Genomic DNA, 18,369 nt, shown 5'->3' with positions numbered 1-18,369 from the left:
CCTGATTTGGCTCTAGCATATTAATCTTATTCAAATTTGCACTTCGTGAGAACTAAAAGGTTTGAAGAAACATATTTTTTAATTGCTCATGGTGAATGTTAGGTGCGATATTTTTAGCACAGAATGCGAAGTATACATTTTTTGTAATAACGCAAATATTTGACGTAGCATGAAATGTAACGTCTCATAAATACAGTAAATATAACCAACAAAAAAAACTCTGTCCATATGAAACTACTTCAGGAAGCAATTTTATTTTTAAAAAGTTGTGTAATTTAATTAATATAACTAATTATTGGAGAAGTCAAACAACATGAATCAGCGTAATCTTTGTAATACATATATTTACAAAAGTTACGCTGATTCATGTTGTTTGACATCTCCAATAATCATTATTCGGTGTGTTCTTTTAACCTAAAATTAAACTACTACTTAATAACTTTAATTTTGATTTAATTTTTCAATCATATTTATAACTTACGTAATTTATAAGACAGATTTTTCGTTGGATTTTCAGCGTACTTATTGAATAAATTTTACAATGTATATTTTCAGCATTTTTGTAAATAACAAAAAGATATTTCTAATGCCATATATCATATATAAATCTGTATAAAATAATCGTTTTCAAGCCGACTAACGTCAATTTTTTCCTCTTTTTTCTTTTAAGAAATATTTATTTAAAGAACTTATTTATTTAAAGAAATATTTTCACAGTTGAGCATTCTTTTGAAGAAAGCAATAAAGAAAAAAAAAAAAAAAAAAAGAAGTCCAACATAAGCATTTTGTTACCGATACTGTTTGCAAATATGCTCTATAACTAACATTTAGAATAATTAAAAATTTCCTATTCCCCTATAAGAATCTTCAGCATCATACCACCATAACACCAAACATGATCGAATATGCTCTTAACAAGATTCAGAATTGGAATGCATATATCCTGTATCAATTTTGTCTTCTTAAGCCGTGTAATTTCATGCGCAATATATTTTTTTCAAATGGAAACTTGAAGCAAAATAGCATTCGCTAATTTAAACTGCAGCAGTTTTAAAATTTGTGAAGATGACCAGAATCGCTAAAATAAAGTTTAAATAAATTACTCTACCTGTCATACAGATTGTCATAACGAATGGCACTGGATGACCCACAAGCGTCGTTACGTCCAAATGGGCGCCAGAACGATCCAGCACATGCTTCAGAACGTATGTAGGGATCCGACGGATCAACAGGAACTTCTAAATCTTTCCCACCTTCCTGTTGATCGACTACAAGAAGAATGAATTTTTTGGAAAATGGCCATTCTAGCAAAGGATCATATTCCCCTTCCAGAAGGGTCAGAAATAATCCTACGTGCCCATCAGTTTTATTTTGGAATTTTATTTGTAGCTGCATCAAATATCCTTGGTCAGAAGAGTAGAACCTTTCACTTAGTAAGTTGCTGAGACGATCTGATTTGGCCAACTGCATCTGAAATTTATAATATAAATGAGTAGCTGTTCTGATGTAAATATCAAATAATCTATGAAACATTCTCGTAATAATAAAGTGTTATTTAGAGATAAATCATGCAACAGACTAATGTACTCAAGAATATCGTCTTAACATTTATAAATACAACCTGTTATTCATATTCTTAGGAATAACGGCGAGCGGACTGGCTGCATGGGCGTTTTTGTGATTTTCCCCTTATGTAACGTGTATGCGAACCAGTTTCCCCTACAAAGTCCCCCCCGAAGGCATCCCTCCCCTTAGGTAAAGAGTCCTCGAGTGCTTTGCCGTAATTAAGTAAATCGACCTATCCTTGGAAAAACTGTGCTAATAATATAATATTTTAGTACTCATTCGAAATCATGAACGTAGTAACAATTTTTACACATCTGAAAAGAAAGGAAAGAAAATTCCCTTCCAACATTTTTATAAGAACTATCGGAGAGAATGATTTTAAGTGTTTCCTACTTTGTGTAGATACTGCAATCACTTAAGTCCATGCCTTTCTCTGAATTCATTTTTCCATCTTTCGAAAAGGAAGCAGCTCTTTTTGAGAGATATTTCTTGATCAAGTGGCAGTTATGTTATAGGACAATTAATGAGAATTAATTGTGAATACGAACGAATAACGAAAGAATATGCTCTAAACTATAAAGTCGACGCACACACAAAAAAAAAATTGCAATACATTACATACACAAATATTTTTCGATTTCACATGCTAATGATGAAGATTTAGCTTCCAATAAAGTCAAAGCCGGATCTTCAGCTTCAGTGCATCAGAATTGAGCTTTCTAAAGATTTATTAATTAGAGAAACTCCATTTAAGAACAGAATTACCATAATAATTGCATTCATTTAAAAGAGTTTCAGAAAAAAAATAATTTACTCAGTTTTGTATTCCTATTATCTGAATTTATTGTTCAGTTCTCTTTATTATTACAATTGTTTAGAGGAAAATTTGGGAGTAGAAATAAGATACAGAAGTATATAATAATAGAAATAGAGAATCAATGAATGGTTTTGTTTCTTATCTGTTTTAAATGAACGCGGTTTATTTTAATGGCGGTCATACTCCTCGACTGTAGCAATGCCTCTTTACGGACTCGCTGTCTATATGACCATTATGTCACAACTTGAAAAGGAGCATTCCAATACAGTGAAGGAGTCTGGAGGGATAAACTGAAAATTCCCATCTTATTTCGGAGGTACGATGCAGCTATTAGGCGATGCTGGCAAGATAAAAGAGAAATAATGGCAGATTTCGGCATCAAGAGGGCAGCAATCGACCCAAGAAAGGGAAGATAAAGTGTTGGTCACGGAGGATCTTATAACACCGCAATTTTCGTCTGTATCAACCCGCTCAGAAATGAGCGCTAAGACCACTGATAGGCGAAATCAGAGAGCGAATTCCACATTTGACGTTAAATTCTATTGCAGTGGTTCCAGTCTTGATCGATCTAGAATCGCATTGACGGCATCTTCATTGGTGAGTTCTATTTTGATCTGATTCCCAACGACCAGTCCACATGCGTCTCATGACGTTCACCCAGTGTTAGGATTCTTTTATTTTCACACGGTACACAGGCTGATTAATAGGGAGTTATGGTTTGGGTTTCATTTCTTTGATAGCCGGTTACATCTGATAGTCATCCATGATACTTCTACAGCACAGGTATACGTTTATAGAATTCTATCACCCTTTCTACTGTAAAGACCTTATTTTATCCAATTATTATTAGTTTGGAAAACTTTCCTTTCTCTTCTCATTTCAGTTTCCTGCCGGAATGTAAATTTTAATGACGTAGTATGCAAAATCTAAGTGCATCCAGAAGCAGTATTTAAGCTGCGTTTCAAGAGTTCGTGAGGAATAGTAGCATAGTTAGTTCCGAGTTTATGCTGCGTGTTTGAAATTAACTCTCTAGTTTGTGTTGGACACCCTTCAGATTATATTGATATTCCAAGCTCGGCTTTGCTGTGTGCAGCCGACTGAGAACAAGAGATGTGTTTTTTAAGAACAAGAGATTAAAATTAGGAAAAAATATGTTGCCTAAGGTATATTGTTTGAAGGATGTCTTATGCTCTTATTTATTCTGTTAGTTCAAAAGAATTTTGTATCAAAATTATATGAACTTATTTTTGTCAAACATCCGTTTGGTGTAAAACCTTTCTAAATCAAAATAGACATTTGCCATTTAAAAATTGAAAATTGTGTAACGAGAATAAAAAGAAACATACTAAAAATGTTTCTGAATGAAAAAAAATGTGAATGAACATATATGGAAAATGCATATTAAATTCATGGAAACAAAAATAATCTTACCTTTCTTTCAATATTAGGTACTCTCCACTTGTATTCAGACACTAGGAAATTGTCTCTAACAGATAGTTTTGCAAAATGGGGCATTTGATCGAGAATTGCAGAGAATCTGACTAACAAGCTTCCATTGCGTTTGAGATTTTTCGATTCTAGCATAGGAAAAGTAATGAGTTTCCTGAAACCACAAGGTACGTTAGGCTGATAACGCGGCTTAGTAAATGCGGCCAAAGGACATGTTCCAGATGTCGGATCGATACTTCCTTTCCTGTCATGGTTCAAAGGCGATGGATCCATGATAGCCAATTCAAAATGATAGGCGAATGGCCAGTGCAAAGAATCGTCGTAATCACCTGGGACTAAAGTGGCAAAAACTCCAATATCATCACCTATGAAAGAAATCTGAAGTACCATCAAGTAGCTCTCACTGTTGACGTAGAATAAATCACTTGCAACTTGTCCTAAGTGTCGTTTTCCGTCCACATCTTCCACCTAAAATCAAGAACATGGGGATGCATGAACTTCTGAAATAAATTAGATGCAAATATGATTCTAATGTTTCTTTAGCTATCAGAGTTTTCACAAAACTTTCACATGCAATCGTTAAAAATCCCTCATTTCATGTTCTAACATAATTTTAGTTCTTTTATTATAAATGCTCGATTTTTAATTTTTTTAAATAAAATTATTTTAAAATTTATTATATCTGTACTCTGCTCCTTGATAATGAAATCACTGTAGGTTCTTACCTTAATATTAAGTTCTTATCAACTTCCGAGACTATTTACATAGATTAAATACCAAACATTTGACAAAAAAGAATAATTTGCTTAAAAAACTCCATTAAAATATGACAAAATGCTACTTAAATATTGGTTATTTTTTTAAACAGGCGAAAATAATTTTTTCCGGACAATTTATTTCGACCAATTATTTTCTTATGTTTATGTTATGTATGAGCTTATAAGGTATTTTGCATTAAATTTACTATATTATATTAATAAAAAGGTATTTTAAAAACATAAGCCTGGGTACTAAAGCCAGTTTAAGTATTATTAAAAGATAAGCAATATACTCAGAAATATATTTAGTGCAGTTATTGATTAGCGACGATTCTAAAAAGAGACTTCAGTGTTTCTGCTAACAACGTAGTGCACGTTATTGTGATACTTCAGCCTGTGTCCTCCGTTCAGCATGGCATTCCGGAGATAATCTTATAGTGACTTTTCTCTTGAGAGCGGAAAATCCTGAGTCGATTCTTTGTGAATGTATTTTCACGTGATCCCAAAAGAAAAGTATATTAGATATATTATATTGGTATATTATTATATTGGTAAAACTAGGTTCCATAAAAGAAACTAAACTAAAATGTACTTATTAATTTTATTTAACATATTACCTTATGAAAAGAATTTTTAATCAACTGGCATCAGCTTTAAAAGGTGCTGTTGTACTCTATACTAATGAAGAATTATGAGCTTCTATTCTTCCTGGTACTTCGTACAGGACAAATAAAAAAATTGCATTAAGTTGCAGTTACCAATGGCACGAAACTGCATCATCATTATGTTTCGAATACTCTGCACTGAATGCAGTTTAAATGACTAAAGTAAATTTATAAGACCCTTTTTCTCTTCATTGGCTGTTGAATGCATTTAAATTAAATACGACAGTATTTGTTTCTAATTATATAGATAGATTGATATAAACAGATAAATAGATAAATATGATGATTCAACTAAGCGTATGCAAACACCTAGGAGAAGTATGTTGCATAGAGATAAATGAAGTCCTCTAGTAATGCAGGGTCGAAAACGTCATCTTCATGCGCTCGTCACTCAAATATGACATTAGTATATCGGGCTTGGTATTGTGTTCATCGAAACGTAGATTTGCTGGACTTGCATACCTTGGTTATTTCTGGGTTTACATCAAAGTGCTAGTGTACTAACACCCCATTTAATGTGATGAGAAACATAACACGCATTTCTATAGCTGCTTCGAAGTCCAAGACAAAGTAGAAATTTTTTAAAATGTATGAAATTGCATGTGCCGACAATGTTAAGCACGTGTTGCAGTTCATAGTTGCAACACGTGAATATCTTCTGTAACCTCACAGCATTTTGGAAAAGTTTCGTGCATAATAAAAAGCATTTAAATGCAATTAAAATTTTAAACATTTAAAAGCATTCTTCTCTTACTGTTATTCTCTCATTTCCCGTCCCTTCTATGCAATACCACATCTAGATAGCGTTTTCGATCTTGCACTGCTATAGAATTCCGATTTGTCTTTGTACGACTTACTCCTCCGAGAAACACAGGGTGACCACAAATTTCCTGAACAAATTTATAAGCTTGTTTTTTGTAAGTGAAACAACTTGTACGTTTGGACTTATACGTACTTATACGTTTGCACTTTCATAAGCTAAGTTCAAAGATTTTGAGACAAATTACACAACCTCAACATGCTCACAGTTGATATTTCTAGGTATGCAATGTTCAACGGCAAACCATTTCTTTAGCATAACCCCGCAGAAAGAAGTCGAAAGGGGTTACATTATGGAAATGCTGTGGCTGTGGAATGGGTCCATCCCTCCGGATCCATCTGTTGAGGAAAATTTTGTCGAGAAAACTGCGAACACTGCGATGGCGCGACATTCTGCTAAAACATTACCTCTGAAGGGCATTTCTACAAAAGTAGGCAAATGTAATTAATCGGTATATAGACGCAAACTCCAACTTACGTTTACTCTGAGAAGAAAATAGTCCTAAAATCTTATCATGCAGCATCCCACTCCAAACATTCACTTTCGAGCTGTCCTACTCCAACTTTGCTGCGGCATGAGGATTTACGAATCCCCAAATTCTAACACTATACCAGTATTTAACTAAACAAGTTGTTAGGAAAAGACTTTGATACACATGGAATAACATTATAAAAAATCGCAGCATTACCTCTCACAACTTTCCACAGTAACAGGGTAAAGTTTTTCAGTTACTTTATGGACACCCTGTATAAACACGTTTCGCTAAATCTACCTGAGATGAGAAACTTGTTGGACTGAAATCGCAATTTATCTTAAAATCCATCAGAATATTAACTTCTCTTTGCTTTTTAAACCTTCTGCTTTTAAAGATTTGTGACACTTTAAATATCCCTATACAACAGCGGCTAAGCATAATGACTAGATGTCAGAGAAATTACATGAAGAAATCCTGAAATTGGCTATGTTATTTTTTTAATCATTTTAAGAATTTTTTTTTATTTCTGGGATATTACTACTACGATTCATCTGTGTTATTAGCGATAATTTCTAATTTCTAATTACGCTTTTTTTCAAGTATTTTATTTTTTAAATGAACGTGATATGCTTTCCTCTTACATTTTAAGTTTATTTCAAAAGTATATTGTGGCATTTCTGTCAATTTATTCAATACCTAGACCCTTATTAACTGAATATGTATTACTTCAAAGGAGAGTAGAAATGATGTTCATAAAACAAGGTATCTAAGTCAGAATACAACATACACATTGTTAATGTTGCATTTGCAGGCTGAAAATTTAATGGAACATTTTCCGAGTGTGATCTATAATTCTGGGAGTCTTAAACATAGGGAACCCAATAGGCTAGTGAAACCTTATTAATGATTAAGCATAGGTACTTGCTTTAAATGTTTTAAAGCAGTATGTATATAACTGAATTTTGAACTGATCCAGGATTTAAGTTCAAAGTAAACAAACTCTCTTTTTACAAAATTACTGTTCGTGATACCCGAAATAAAAGAACAGTAATACCAGTTCATATATCTGGGTGGATGAAGATCAAGTACAAAGCACTGTAGCACTATAAGGCAAGCGTCAGATTTAACGCACATCACAATAGATTGAAATGATGAAAGTAAATTAAGGTCAACATTTTTAAGGAACGTTTCAGCATATATAGCAAAAATGTTGCAGTTATACGTCAAATTGGAACTTTCTAGTAATAACTGTTCTTGCTATTGCAATTTCAACAAACTGAAACGTGCTACGATTAACCTCAGATAACACATTTTATTCAGTTATAATAAGCTAAAATTATGTTCATTCAAAATTATCAGAAACAGTGTTTACCACTCACTTCCCAAATAAATTCGGAAACTAGCTGATGTCCACGCATGAACACTTTGGCTCTCTTTGGTGTCGAGCCTCTTCCTTGGAGGAATACAGTGGCTCTCAGTAGCAGTTCGTCGTTCATTAAAAATGGGCTTGGAAGTCCATTTTCATCTTCCAACAAACGAGCATGTGAAACAAAGAACGCCTTTCCACAACCATCTCCTTTGCGACGTCCTTCAGATCTTGGACGTAGGAACTGTTTCCTCAGACGACATATTGCGGTCATCGGATTCATGGTTAAATGAACAGATTGAGATGGATCTGTGCGAGCCACTAGTGTTAGATTGAGAGTATACTGAAAGGGCCATTCGATGACATCATCGAAAAGACCAGGTACAAGAGAAAACCAAACTCCAAGATATGGCAAATTGTCGACGGGATTTATACGCCCAGCTGTCAGGCTCAGCCTGACTTTATATCCGGGACGACCAGTATAGAACTCAGGTCCTGGAATAGTGTCTCCATGAGGTGATCTTGATAACTGAAGAAGATGTCGGACGTTAGAGATTGACCAATCGTATTCGGCAACTATAGGACCTGTTTCTGTTTCTTTTATTTGGGCCGCAGGTACTCTTTCATCTGGAAATAAAAAATACAAAAAGGCTTTATTACACTCTGCTTTTCATTGTTTTTCTTTTTCTTTTCTATTAGACGTGCCTGTATTGCAAAAAAAAAAAAAAAAAAAAAAAAAAAATTCCTGCATTTACTGTTTAACTATTTTGACTTAGCTTCTAGTTTTTTCTCAGCTTTTATACTTTTTCTTAATATCCAGGCATCCTTTTAAATGCAAGCGTTGGATATCAATCAGAACACTCTGAAACATAAATAAATCTGCAGACGTTTTCTCAGTTTCCATCTTACTTATTCTTAACCACATTATAGATAGGAAGTGTAAACAAATCTACATGAATGAGAAAGTTATTTAGAGAACAATAACTTGTATCCCTGGTGTAGGTAAATGTTGTTCGATAATGTAGTGAAATTATCGATAATGCCTCTAGATATCAGCATCCACATTTGTTGGATATTATGCTCAGACTCCTGTAAAAGAAGTATAAACCAATAAATATGATCACTTCTGAATGATGTTCATATCAACAATTTGTAAAGTTTGGGCTTCGACTGGGAATTAAACCCAGAATATTCAACCCAGGTGGGGAGGCAGATATTACACTAGACAAGTCAGTACTAGCTTTTAATAGTTTCTACTTTAGTATCATAGCTCTTGAAGACATGACCTTCGATTTATAAAGGGTAAGACGTGACCGGAGAGCCCCTTTATAAATCGCAGATCAAGATAACCTATCTAAAAATTTTAGAGCTGAACTCATTGTTGTTTTGGGAGCAGTGCCGTCAAATATAGTATATTTATTAAATTATCACTCTTAATAATAGCTGTTAAAAAAGAGCTGCAGTAATTCAACTTGATTGAATCTAAAAGGAATCGTAGGCAATGCTCCCGATTAAAAATTTGTGAACAGTTAAAATAAAGGAGCTCGTATTATGATTTTTGCAAGAAATATATATATATATTTTTTTTTTTTGCTTTTCAGAAATTTTCAAAAATAAATTTTTTGTATATATAAAAGCCCGGCTAATAATTTCAAATGATTTCTGATATTAATTCAAATTTTTACTAGCTATAAAAAATTTTGGAGTCGCTTGTTCCCGCAAAGTTTTAAATTTTTATAAAATATTACAAAAACGACAAAAAAATCAAATGCTTATTTAATAATGCAATTAAAAAACTTTTTAGGATAACTTTTTGAGGCTCAAGGACCTACTCTCGCAATTCTATGTAACCTTAAAAAAGATTTATATAGCTTTAAAAATTTATATCTTTCAAATACCACCACATTTCAGATGCCAAAATGAATAAATTAATTTTTAATAAAAATATTTGTGAAAGTTATATGCACATCTAACTAATACTGGAGGATCCGTGTTTCGAATGTGCGAACACGGTTGATTTTTAATATTTCCGGTACCGAAAAGGCTACAGTTTTTGCCATAATGGCTCTGAACTAAAATATAATTACTGTCTAGATTTGGTTCACCTCTCCCTGTGCCCTTCATTCAGGAAAAATGGAAGGAATTACCCGTGAATTCTGTCGTGATATGAGTGGTTTGCAGACCCAACTAGCATAGGAAGATTTGGGGTTGGAATTAAGGCGAAGACGGAACGTTTCAAGGAATTCCTTCACCAAAAAGACCTGATACTTTCTGCATTTACCACCTTTAAATAATCTAAATACATTTTAAATAAACAAGAATTCTTTATTCTCATCTTTTGCGTTAATTACAGATTTATTTTCGAAATCCAAGTTTTAAGAAACAAATTCTACATGGATTGTATTTAATTTGAGACTTTTCAAAACCGAAGCGTTGTTTATTGAAAACTTCTTTCATCGTGATAGCACGTATTAAAGCAATTCATTTTCTTAAAACAAGACATATGCAATCAGATCAGTGGCGTAGCGAGAGGGGGGCAAGGGGGTGCATGATGCCCCGGGCGCCGCTCGTACAGGGGCGCCAAATGGTCTCCAAACAAGATTTTCCGGAAAATTTCAGTTTTTATTTTGATCGATTTCTGGAAAATATATTTAAAATTAATAACTATTGTAATATAATTAATTATTTATTTTCTTGATTTGTGTAATAAAATGCTTGCAGTACATCAGCCAAAACGTTGTTTCTGACCACTTTATTTCTCTAAAGTAGAGATATATTTTAATTTTTTAAAACGAAATGCACATATATCTCCCACTTTTTATTTTAAAACGATAACACGACCTTGTCCCGAATTTCTCAAATATATCCAGTTTCCAAAATCCGATTCCATAATCTGGAAATGACATTTTTTGAGATTTCGCTACAATGGATTGCGTTTGACTCTCCTGTAAACGGCTGATGGCCTTCCTGGCTACTGATTCAACTAAGTCATCTTGCTGAGACGTCGTATATTCACTGCTACGAAGCATTCAACGCATGTGAATTGTTTTAATCTTCTATTACAAAACGCATTATTACGCGTCCCTATAGCATATGCAGGTCGTTCCTTACTCCTTATCTAAAACGCATAGTTTTCGACGTCACAGACTAAATTTGCATATTCCCAACTTTGTAAACGTTATAATTTTCCTGTATAATCTCTTCTATTTTCTTTTGTTCAAAAATGTTATCGATTATATGGTTATTTCATACCGAACCTACAATACAGCTTAATTGTTTTGAGCAGTGACTGTGACTGCATGACGTTACTCCGCAGTAGAAAAGAAACAGAACCTAAAACTCCACTGCAGATCTATAGAGAATATGTTTTTCCAAACCTAAGAGTCGCACTTTAAATACTACTTACTATGAACGTTCGTTCAGGAAATTAAAATAAATTTTCACATATTTACAATCAACGGTGGGACAAGATCCCCTAAGTCATCTAGCATTTTTAAGTGTGGAAAGAGAAAAATTTGAAAGGATCGAGTTTGAAGTAAATGATAAATTTGCTTCTAAATTTTCAAGGTAAGAAAAATGCATACATAATAATTAATTTTATTCACGTATTATATTATTATTAATAAATATAAGTGCTCGACCAAGTTGAGGTGCACGTGATTGAAGCGAGATGAGGACAAATTAAAATTTTTAAGTTGGCTGGTGGTGTGTCTGACAGTTTTAGATCTTTGGCACTCCAAGCATGATGGTGTCCAATTGGCTATGTCCTTTTGCATGCTATTCCATACGAAACGTTGCTATATCAGTTTCCTTAAAGCCTTGATGCCAGGATGTGACAGACGATGTAACTGACTAAAAATGGCATGGCGAAACACGGAGGGAACATAAGGTCGAAATCTTGAATCCTGAACATCACAATAAAGTGATTTTCCAGGTGACAGCTGCATAGGCTGCAAGTTGAGATTGGTGAAAGATTTGCTTTTCAAGAGGGTTTGTAGTTCTGAATCCCGGTGTTGTTCATCCGCAAGGGCAGCAAAGTTTATTGGCGAAGGAACGGCTAGTTCTTCAATACGAGACAAGATGTCTGCTACAATATTCTGCGAACCCGCAATATAACGGATTTATCTGTTGAAAATTGCCCTATAAAGTCTAGGTGTCTCATTTGACGAGGAGAAGCTTTATCCGAACGCTGCTGTAAAGTATAGATTAAGGATTTGTGATCTGTGAAGATCATGAAAACGCGTCCCTATAGCATATGCCGATAATATTTGACAGCTTCATAAATTCCTAATAATTCGCGATCGTAAGTGCTGTATCTGGTTTGTGCTAGTGAGAGTTTTTTAGAAAAATATGTTTATATTTTATTAGAAAAATATATTTATATTTTTCTAAAAACTGTGGTTTTTAGAAAAATAAGTGGTTTCCATAAAAAATAAGTGGTTTCCATAATTCTTGACCTTTTTGTTTTAAAACTGCTCCTATACCTGTCGTTGATTTGTCAACGTGTAGAGATATTAGGTTATTTTTTGGAAGCAGAAGAGATGAAAAATATGCAACGCCTTCGCCGGGAATCGAAACGCGGACGTCTGGAGTACTGGCCCAGCGTGCAGAACCACTACACCACGAAGGCACGCTAGGAAAGCGGGAGAAATATCTTATAAACTCCCCTTTTTAAAGGGCGACTGGGGTTTTTAGGGGACGCAATCGCCAAATCCTGGGTGTGGAGAATCCTCATTCAACACCCCTTTTATTTTAGGCGCCACTGTAGAGACATTAGGATATTTGGAAGCAAGAGAGATTGAAAAAATAGCAATCGCCTTCGCCGGGAATCGAACCGCGGACCTCTGGAGTGCCGGCCCAGCGTGTAGAACCACTACACCACGAAAGCATGCTAGGAAAGCGGGAGTCCCTCACCTTATAAACGTAGAGTGATAATGGTTTAGATGCGGAAGGATACTGCAAATTTGTTGCCGAAATTAAATCATTTTTGCATTTTTGGAACGCTTCGCGAGATTCTGCGGTCCAGGTTATAACACGTTTATCGTTTTTCTTGATTCCAACCAAAAAGGAATTTAGAGGTGCTTGTATGGTTGCTGCATGAGGTAAGAAACGTCGATAAAAATTGAGCATAGCAAGAAATCTTCTTAAGTCGTAAGTTCCTCACTGTAGATGGTTCGGGCATATCGCGGATAGCGGTGACTCTATCTGGAAGGGGTCGAACGCCATCGGAGGAAATTTCATGACCAAGAAAGGATACTCTTGACTGGCCAAAAACGCATTTGGAAGGATTAAGACTGAACCGTACCTTTGAAAACGTTCAAAAACTGTTCTCAAACGTGAAAGGTGTTCTTGCTCTGAAGAGGAGGCGATTAAGACGTCATCAAAATAAGGTACACAAAAGTCAAGGCCGTTTAGCACCTGCTTCATGAAGCGTTGGAATGTTTGAGAAGCATTGCATAAGCCGAAGTCATAACCGGAAGCTCAAATAGTCCAAAAGGCGTAATAAACGCAGTTTTTGGAATATCAGCTGGCTTAACGGGCACTTTGCGATACACCTGCTCAAGATCAATGGCTGTAAAAATAGCTTTTCACTCGAAAACTTGCATACAGCCCTTGAATATGAGGGATTGGGTAACGATGAGGAATTGTAGCTGCATTTAACCGGTGATAATTGCCACACGGGCGCCAGTTACCATTTCGTTTCCGAACTAGATGGAGCGGACTGACCCTAGAGCTTTTTGAAGGATGGCAAATTCCCTGTTCCATCATGTATTGAATTTCCTCTTTGGCGGCTTTAAGCTTGTCCAGAGTTAAGCGTCTTCGTTTAGCGGCAATCGGAGGTCCGGTAGTTTCAATATAATGTAATACATCTTGCTTGGGTTCGGAAATACCCATAACTGGGCACGTGTTTGTAGGGAATTCTCTGAGAAGTTGATGCCATGGGGAGTTACCCGAAATCAGTTTAATGCTCAAATCTTGACTATTGAGAATTACTCCCGGATAAGTTAAGTTAGTTGTGGAATCTATCAAACGGCGATTTTTAAGATCGGCAAGCAAAGAAAATTTTTGAAAAAAATCTGCGCCAATAATAGGACTTGAAACAGTAGCAATAATGAATGGCCATTGGAAGTTGTGGTGCAATCCTAAATCAAGAGATATCAGGCGTTCACCAAAAGTTTGAATAGGAGTTCCATTTGCTACATAAAGTTGTAACTTGGTAAGGCGATTTTGTTCGTGAAAATGTGGTGGAACGACAGAAACATCAAAAGACAAGAACAACAAGAAACTTAAGCCCGAATTCTTTTCGATGAGAAAAAGGCGTGCAAAATTCCAGCCGCTGTCGTTCACAACTTCAAGCAACGGCCCTTCTCGTTTCCCTGGTCGTTATAACGACACGGTGGGCGGTATTTGTTTTGCCTTGTTTCGAAATTTGTGGTGGTAAAAACAAATACCCGGTCATGAAAAATTATAATAAATTCATTGTTACCGGTGATTTTAACTCTAAACATCCAAGCTGGGGCGCAGGAGATATTGATGCAAGAAGGCGATTGGTATTTGACTTTATCGTCTCTAATAATATAATTTTACTAAATGATTTGAGTTTTCCTGCAACTTTCAAATCTACCATCGGTGAGGTATGGACTGATCTTGTTATGACCTCACCAGGTTTTTCTATCAATTCTGGAGCTCTGCAAGTTCTGATGGATGAGAGTCTTAGTGATCATCGTTATTTGCAGTTGAATTATGATGAAAATATTCATTGTGCTCCTAAGATTGTTTTAACAAGAGATGTCCACCGGATTACAAGGTATTGTTATAAAATTGCTCCGATAATGCAGAATCGATTTAGTTTATTGAAGTTTTAGTTTATTGATAATTAGTTTATTGAAGTGTGAAGACTCTGATACAATTGAAAATTGTATTGAAAAATTTTTGAGGATCTGTCTATCGATGTTAAAAAGAAGTTACGAACAAAACAAAAGGGAAGTAGGCAGATTTCGTGGTGGACTCCACAACTTACTTGTATGCGACGCCAGATACGTGCTTTGAGGAAAAGTTCGCAAATTTTGAATTTAACTGACAATATACGTAATGAAAGGAAAATTGCATATAAAAAAGAATTGGCAACTTATAAACGTCTAATTTGGAAGACAAAATTTGAAACTAAGAAGAAATTTTTTCTTAATAATCTTTATTATTATAATGGTTTTTATCGAATTGCCTCTGAAAAAGTGAGACGTGCTGTTGCTCTGTATAATCCTCAGCACGCTGACAATTTGATTGAACTCAATAGACAGAAGCTTTTGCAGTCACTCAAATTGGGAGCTCCTGAGGATATTTCATTAGATGAGGATAGACTTTCTGATTGCCCATTGGATGACGCTGTAATTACAGAGGCAGAGATCAGAAGTGCAGTTGAACAAATAAGGCGTCGAAGCGCTCCGGGTCCGGACTGTTTTAATCCTATATTTGTTCAGATTCTAATTTTTACATATCTGGATATTTTTATATTGCTTTTTAATTACTGTTTTAAATTTTATGTGTTTCCAAGAAATTGGAAAATCGGTCGAGTTGTTTTAATTCCAAAGCACAATGACAGATATAGACCAATTGTACTTTTGAGTGTTTTTGGGAAAGTGTATGAAAGAATCTTGGTTGAGAGACTGAAGTTTTACCTGAATAGTAGAATGATACTCAGTCGGCGACAGTATGGTTTCACAGCTGGCTGTTCTACAGATGATGCATTATATGATACTATTGACTTTATTAGAAGCAATAAGAGTTCGCATCACGTAGTGCTGCTGTCCTTGGATGTTTCGTCTGCATTCGATTCAGTGTGCTGGAACTCTATTTTACAAACCATGATTAACCTTAAATTGCCAAGGAGTTTGATTCAATGTTATAGGAGTTATTTTAACAATCGCAAAATCTTGTTTAATGCTTTTAAGGATGAGACTGCAGAGATAGAACTAGAGATTTTCATTGGTTGTCCGCAGGGCTCCTGCAGTGCTCCCCTGCTCTGGAATATCATATTAAACAAATTTCTTATTTTGGAATTCCCCAGTGATGTTAACTGTATTGCATATGCAGATGATCTTGCTGTTCTGATGTATGGTGCATCATTGGAAAAACTCGAGAAATCATTTGAGAATGTTATGTTAAAACTGGAAAACTGGAGAATCGGCGAGGGTCTTGAATTCAACTTAGAAAAAACTTTTGCAATCATTTTCCCGCGGGCTGGGATCAAAGTGAGAGCTCCACGATTTAGATATCAAGGAAAAAGAATAAAGTTTGTTGATGTTATTAAATATTTGGGAGTCAAGACTGATTGCAAGTTGACCTTCGCAGATCATTTTAAAACAATTCATCGGCTCTCAGATGATATGTTAATGTTTTACAGGAGATCCTTTTTCTAGTGAGACACTTTGTAACAAATCATGCATTCTTAAAGATATTTTGAATAATATAATTATCCCTAGAGTTTTCTATGGAATTGGTGCCTGGGGATCCAGTGCCGGGGATTTGGTCAGGTTGAGGAACAAACTCGATGCGATACAGAGGAGCTGGTGCTTAATGATTACAAGATGTTTCCGTACTGTCTCAACTGAGGTGCTCTGCGTTCTAGCCGGCACGCCGCCTCTTTCAATTTTATATAAATTATATTTTGAAAAATTTTTGTTTAGAACTGGTAGACTTGATTTTAAATTGTATAAAGATATTTTGATTACAAGGCATATGTTTGAAAGAATTAATAATATTTTGGTACATCCTTCTGATTTATGTGTTTTTGAATTTGATTGTAAACTCCCCAATAGACGGAGAATTGGATATTTATACTGGCGGGTCCAGGCAAGATGATAAATTGGGAGCAGCATTTGAGATTTATCATTATGGAACTGAAATTGAAAATAAAAAATATAAGCTTAATAATTATAATTCTGTATTTCAATCGGAATGCTGTGCTTTAGTTAAAGCCCTTCAATGGGTTAAGAAAATTTTGACTTGTGTTAATTCTATTCATATATATACTGACTGTATGTCTTTGCTTCAATCCTTGACCTCGGCCCGTCCTACTAATTTATTAATATTTGATATTAAATGTCTATTGAAATTTTTGATGCAGAATATGTGCATTCATTTACACTGGATAAAAGCGCATGTTGACTTTGTTGGAAATGAAAGGGCCGACGTGCTGGCTAAAGAGGCGACCACTAATGATGATTGTGAATATAAATAGAAATTTCTGGTTTGAGAAGTTATGCAATTAGAAACATGAAAAATTTTTATAATGATATTTGGAATACTACTAGATGGAATGAATCAGAGAGGTGCGTGGGTCTTTTGAAGTCTATTAAAATTCAAAATGGTATGCGACCAATTAGTAATATTGATTTAAACCAGTTTTTAACTGGGCATGGAAGACTTCCCGCGTACCTCTCGAGATTTAATTTACAAAATTCAGACTTGTGTGGTCATTGTCATCAAGTTGGTAACGCAGATCACTTCTTGAATCATTGTTCCTTATTGGAAAATTTGAGAAAGAAATGTTTGGGAGATAAGTCATGGAACTTGAAAATCGTAAAAACATATTCTAAATGTGCAATGGATTTGATCAATTCTAATATTGAATTTGGAATATTTGTTTAGTATTGTGTATATTTATCTTTTGATTATATGTATTATATTCTCAGTTATGAGTATTTATAGGTTTACTACGAAAATTTTGAAATTTTTCTGTGTACTGTTTTATTTAATGCATTGTGGATGTTTTGTACATGCGGTATTTCGAAGAGATGCAGATGATTGTTACATAGATATGGCCTTGCAAATGTTGATAATCCTGATGCAAATGTTGAGAATCCTAAATTAGCGAAATTAGTGGTTTTGAGTTTTAGGATTTTGATTTTTAAATTTTAAATTTTATGGAATTTTCATATTTTTTTAATTGTAGTTTTTGATTTTAAAATGTTCTGAAATTTTAAAGTTTTAAAATTTTTCTTATTTAATGCATTGTGGCTTATATTCTGTTCTTAATGAAGTAATTACTAGGGTTTTAATATGATACATGGCAATCTTAAATTTTTCCAGTTTCGGTTATTGGCAGTCCTGGAGCTTCTTTTCTATGATTATTAAGGATAATTAATACATTTAAATTCAGATAGTAGTAGGACTATTAAAGTAAATTTTTAAAATAAATTAATAGTTTAAATAGAATTATGATTATACAAATAATATGCTATTAAAGCAATACTGTAGGGAATTCGGTTTGACCTTCTGCAGGTTATTTAAATTGGGAATTCCTCGATGGCTTTGGACCGCCTGTGCCTGTTCCGAAAATTCATGTGAATGAATATTTCTTGAGAGTTTCCGCCACTCTGTTTGCTCGTGGGGTTTTTCATTGTTTTTGGATTTTGAATGTTGGTGTTGTGCTTCGTTGTTTGTATGTCTCTTC

At 34.6% G+C, this 18,369-nt stretch overlaps 1 protein-coding gene and 1 non-coding gene across 5 annotated transcripts in view; both read right to left on the bottom strand.

The window, feature by feature from the left end:
• The window catches only part of LOC118188644 (uncharacterized), an 84,660-nt gene that overhangs the window by 13,109 nt on the left and 53,182 nt on the right, over positions 1–18,369 (bottom strand). For all 4 annotated transcript variants that reach the window (XM_085816897.1, XM_085816898.1, XM_085816896.1 and 1 more), the window contains exons 3-5: positions 7,930–8,543; positions 3,815–4,300; positions 1,109–1,470 (exon numbers count right to left, since the gene is read on the bottom strand). In XM_085816897.1, coding sequence (XP_085673023.1) covers positions 1,109–1,470; positions 3,815–4,300; positions 7,930–8,543 — 1,462 coding nt within the window. The remainder of the gene's footprint in view (positions 1–1,108; positions 1,471–3,814; positions 4,301–7,929; positions 8,544–18,369) is intronic.
• TRNAA-GGC (transfer RNA alanine (anticodon GGC)) lies at positions 12,731–12,804 on the bottom strand. Its single transcript has one exon. It is a non-coding gene; the product is annotated as a tRNA-Ala (tRNA).

The sequence above is a fragment of the Stegodyphus dumicola genome, chromosome 5 (assembly GCF_044657685.1).
Source record: "Stegodyphus dumicola isolate Sdum_Otavi_A_Nest chromosome 5, ASM4465768v1".
Classification (NCBI taxonomy): domain Eukaryota; kingdom Metazoa; phylum Arthropoda; class Arachnida; order Araneae; family Eresidae; genus Stegodyphus; species Stegodyphus dumicola.
This window is presented reverse-complemented; position numbering and strand designations above follow the sequence as displayed.